The sequence below is a fragment of the Jaculus jaculus genome, chromosome 7, assembly GCF_020740685.1.
Source record: "Jaculus jaculus isolate mJacJac1 chromosome 7, mJacJac1.mat.Y.cur, whole genome shotgun sequence".
NCBI lineage: Eukaryota > Metazoa > Chordata > Mammalia > Rodentia > Dipodidae > Jaculus > Jaculus jaculus.
The window spans coordinates 36974741-36979259 of record NC_059108.1 but is presented as its reverse complement, the minus strand read 5'-3'; the positions used below and the strand labels follow the sequence as shown (position 1 = coordinate 36979259).

The following is a 4519-nucleotide window of genomic DNA, read 5'->3' as shown; positions in this document are numbered from 1 at the left end:
AGACACGTTTTGGATTCATGAAAATGGTGGTATGTTAATTTTTGAAATTCCTCACATAAATGCCAACATTAGCTATTGCAGTAAGGAATTGAAATGCTTTTTTGTCCTTCCCCCAACTAGTTCAGGATCGCTGAGGCAGGGGAGAAGTAGTCTGGGAGGCCATTTTTAAGGTGAATAGCCCAAGTGACCACAGTCTCACCCAGTATATTGGTATTTTGAATACTGACCATTCCCTTGTTTGTTTTTTTGTTGTTGTTTTTAATTTTTTTTCTTTTTCTTTTTGTTTTGCTTTTGTGCTTTGAGGTAGGGTCTAGCTCTGGCACAGGCTGACCTGGAATTCACTATATAGTCTCAGTTTGGCCTTGAGATCACACCTATCCTCATACCCCTGCCTCCTGAGGGCGTGAGCCACCACACCCAGCTTATTATTTTTTTTGTTTGTTTGTTTTTCAAGGAAGGGTCTCATTCTAGCCCAGGCTGACTGGAATTCACTATGGAGTCTCAGGGTGGCCTTCAACTCACAGTGATCCTCCTACCTCTGCCTCCTGAGTGCTGGAATTAAAGGCATGCGCCACCATGCCCAGCTCCAGCTTAATTTAAAAAAATATTTTAATTATTTATTTATTTGACACATAGAGAGAGGCAGATAGAGAGAATGGGCATGCTAGAGCCTCTAATCACTGTAAATGAACTCCAGATGCATGCACAGCTTTGTGCATTTGGCTGTCCCCGCCCCCTATTTTAGGCACCTTGGGCTAGAACCAAAGTTAAGCCAAGGTTGGGAGGAGTGGTCAAAGGGAGAGGCGGGGGAGCTCCAACATCACTTGTGCCTAGTTTTCACTTTGTCCAGACTGTGTAGCCACTGAAGGTGACAGTCATGGTCCCAACCCTGTGTCCTAATGTCAATGGCTCTCATGTTGATCAGCACCCTACACAGAGTCAACTGGAGATCTACTGGAAATCTGGATGATTCAAAGAAGGAAGACTCACACTTGTATTTTACTAACAAGATAAGACACCTTTATCCCAAAAAGATGATTTATCTGGGCTGAAAACAAAGCTCCTGCCTACTGAGGTCTGGCGCAGCTGAGTTGCCACTATTTTCGTCCTGTAATTTGTTTTATAAGGTACTAATTAAAAGGACAAAGTCGTTGCCAGGAAAGTAAACCGCATTTTGCTTTTCTCTTCTTTTCTCACAAGGCACAGACCTTATCTTTAATTAAAGAGCAGGTTCCAAGGGCAGCAAAGAGAATTTCTTTCCCCCAGGCATTCTTGTCCCCTAAGCTGCTGTTTGGTTTACCTCTCCAGTCAGAAGCCCCTGTCCCAATACCACCTGCCCCCTTAGTGATCTCTGATTCTGCCCTGTGCTGTGCGGCTGTGATCCTTCCCCCTTCCTCTCCAATCTCACCCTCTCCACCTGGCCTCCCTCTCCTCTCCTCACCCATCCCCCTCTCCCAGGTCCCATTCCTGGAGGTTTCTGGACTGGAGGTGGCCATTCTGGCTCTCCTCTCGACTCGAGCCCCCTGAGATGCCTCTGTGAGCGTGGGGGTGGCGGTGAGGGACGCTGAGAGTGACAGGCTGGGAGGGTGAGAGGAGTAACTCGCTCGCACCCGGAGCCCGAGCCTGACGTCACCGCGCCCCGCCTGTCAATCGCCCGCGGGCGCGCGTAGCTCGCAGCCACCTTTGCTGCCACTGTCTGCCACTCTCTGCGGCGCGGCACAGGGACAGGCGTCCCGCGCTTGCCTCCTGGCTGGCCTGGCCGCCTCCCGCAGGCAGCTGCTCGGTCCTTCCCTGGGAGCGCATGCATCCCTGCGCCCTGCCACGGATCGCATGACCAGAGACTCCCCGAAGAAGCCCTGACTCCCCAGGTGAGCAAGAATGCCCAGGGGTAGCTTTGAGCATGTGGGAGGGCGAAGGGGCAACAGCCAGCCAGAGAGAGCATTTTTCCGGGAGCCAGAGAAACGTGGCGATGCTGCACCACCTTTTGCACTTGCACGTTCTCCCCTAGCCCTGCTGCTCGGGAGAGGGGGTGAGGGGTGGTCCCCTTGGGCTCTAGGGCTTTCGGCACGCTGAGAGTGCAAACTTTGCTTTCAGCACCGCGGACAGCGACTCCGCGCCCAAGCTCAGGAAAATGCTCTGGTCGCTTCCGCCGCCAGTAAGCAGACAAGGACCTTCCCAGGTTGCTGTTTGTACCTCGGTGCAGGGTGTGTGTGTGTGTGTGTGTGTGTGTGTGTGTGTGTGTGTGTGTGTCGGGCACAGACACACTTGCGGGATTCAGCATGGGAGTGCACGGCGTGACTGTGTGTGCTTATCGATGCGCTAGAGCTCCGAAGTCCGTGAGGGTGCACGGTGCATCTCATCCATTCACTCACCCAACAGGTGTCTATTTATTGGGGCATTTACACACCCTGCTTCCTCGCTCTGCTTCCGGGTCCGCGAATCGAGGTGGGATGTAGGGCAATTGGAGCAGAGCATTTGCGCGCCCCCAAAGTTCCCTGGTACCCGGGACAGCACACCTGACGCCCCGCTCTCCCTCTGTGCCGCAGGGTCCGGCATACATCCGGCGGCGATGAACGCGAGCGCCACCTCGCTCAACGAGTCCCAGGTGGTGGCGGTGGCAGCCGAGGGGACGGCGGCGGCGGCCAGGGCCCCGGACCCAAGCGACTGGGGACCTCCTGCGGCGGCCGCGCTGGGCGGCGGCGGCGGAGCCAACGGGTCCCTGGAGCTGTCATCGCAGCTGCCCGCAGGGCCGTCGGGACTTGTGCAGTCGACGGTCAACCCGTGGGACGTGCTGCTGTGCGTGTCGGGGACGGTGATCGCGGGCGAAAACGCGCTGGTGGTGGCTCTCATCGCGTCCACTCCCGCGCTGCGCACGCCCATGTTCGTGCTCGTGGGGAGCTTGGCCACCGCCGACCTGCTGGCGGGCTGCGGCCTCATCCTGCACTTCGTGTTCCAGTACGTGGTGCCCTCGGAGACCGTGAACCTGCTCACCGTGGGCTTCCTGGTGGCCTCGTTCGCCGCCTCGGTCAGCAGCCTGCTGGCCATCACGGTGGACCGGTACCTGTCCCTCTACAACGCGCTCACTTACTACTCGCGCAGGACCCTGCTGGGCGTGCACCTGTTGCTGGCCGCCGCCTGGACCGTGTCCCTTGGCCTGGGCCTGCTGCCCGTGCTCGGTTGGAACTGCCTGGCTGAGCGCTCGGCCTGCAGCGTGGTGAGGCCGCTGACCCGCAGCCACGTGGCGCTGCTGGCCGCTGCCTTCTTCGCGGTCTTCGGCGTCATGTTGCACCTGTACGTGCGCATCTGCCAGGTGGTCTGGCGCCACGCGCACCAGATCGCCCTGCAGCAGCACTGCCTGGCCCCGCCGCACCTCGCCGCCACCAGGAAGGGCGTGGGGACCCTGGCGGTGGTGCTGGGCACCTTCGGGGCCAGCTGGCTGCCCTTCGCCATCTACTGCGTGGTGGGAAGCCATGAGGACCCGGCTGTCTACACCTATGCGACTCTGCTACCCGCCACCTACAACTCCATGATCAATCCTGTCATCTATGCCTTCCGCAACCAGGAGATCCAGCGCGCCTTGTGGCTACTGTTCTGTGGCTGTTTCCAATCCAAAGTGCCCTTCCGCTCCAGGTCCCCCAGTGAGGTCTGAAGGGCTTTCACCCTCTGTGTCCCCTCACCGACACCACCACCCCAGCAAGCCAGCCTTTGGTGAGCTTATTGGTGCCTGCAGATGAACTCTGAGAGCCCAATAGTGTGACTAGTGACTTAGAGGGGATGAGGGGGAAAGAGAGACTAAACCTAAAGTGCAACAAACTCAGAGACAAAGAGGCTTGTTGGCACCTTACATATACAGTGTATACAGGTGTACATATATATACAAATATTTGTATCTTCTGAAGGTGTTTCAGGATGTGGAGCTTCCCGTGCTGTGAAAAACTAACAAAAAGATGTGGTTGCATACTCAAATTGTACATCACATGTGTCAAGCGAAGACATTCCAATGCCGCTTAATAATAGCACTTTATTTTTAGCTGCTGAAATGCCAAAACAGTGTTGCCATTTTCAAGGGCAGGAGAAAGGGAGTAAAAAGTGTGTATTTTTGTTGTATGTGATAGAATATTTTGCTGAACATGCATCAATAAATTACAACATATTTTGTACACAAATAAACACATTACAAAAGATAATTTTTGGTATGTGACTAAGGAATTGCTATTTGAGAAAATTGTATGTAAGAAATCATATGCATTTGCGTCTTGTTCCTAAACTTTGACTGAAATACCAAACCCAGATCAAAGAACTTGGGGAAGGGCAGTAATGTGACAGTATTCTCAGAATGCCTACGTGCTATGCATTAGTGGTGCAAGTTAATCTAATCCCTTGGTTACTGGATTTGGAAGACACATTTCAGAGTACAAAAATCCACTGGAATTGTCGCAATGTGCGCTTGTGAGCCCTAAAACAACAGGTTTCCATTGTAATTTTTCAATTATGGCAAAAATTTTAAATGTTGCATATT

General features: G+C 53.8%; 1 protein-coding gene across 1 annotated transcript; it reads left to right on the top strand.

Moving 5' to 3' along the window:
* Positions 1–1721: 1721 nt before the first annotated feature.
* On the top strand, positions 1722–4188 carry Gpr6 (G protein-coupled receptor 6). Its single transcript, XM_004660627.3, has 2 exons — positions 1722–1868; positions 2547–4188. Exon 2 carries the CDS (start codon positions 2570–2572, stop codon positions 3647–3649), a length of 1080 nt encoding a protein of 359 aa, XP_004660684.1. The 5' UTR covers positions 1722–1868; positions 2547–2569; the 3' UTR covers positions 3650–4188.
* Positions 4189–4519: the final 331 nt, after the last annotated feature.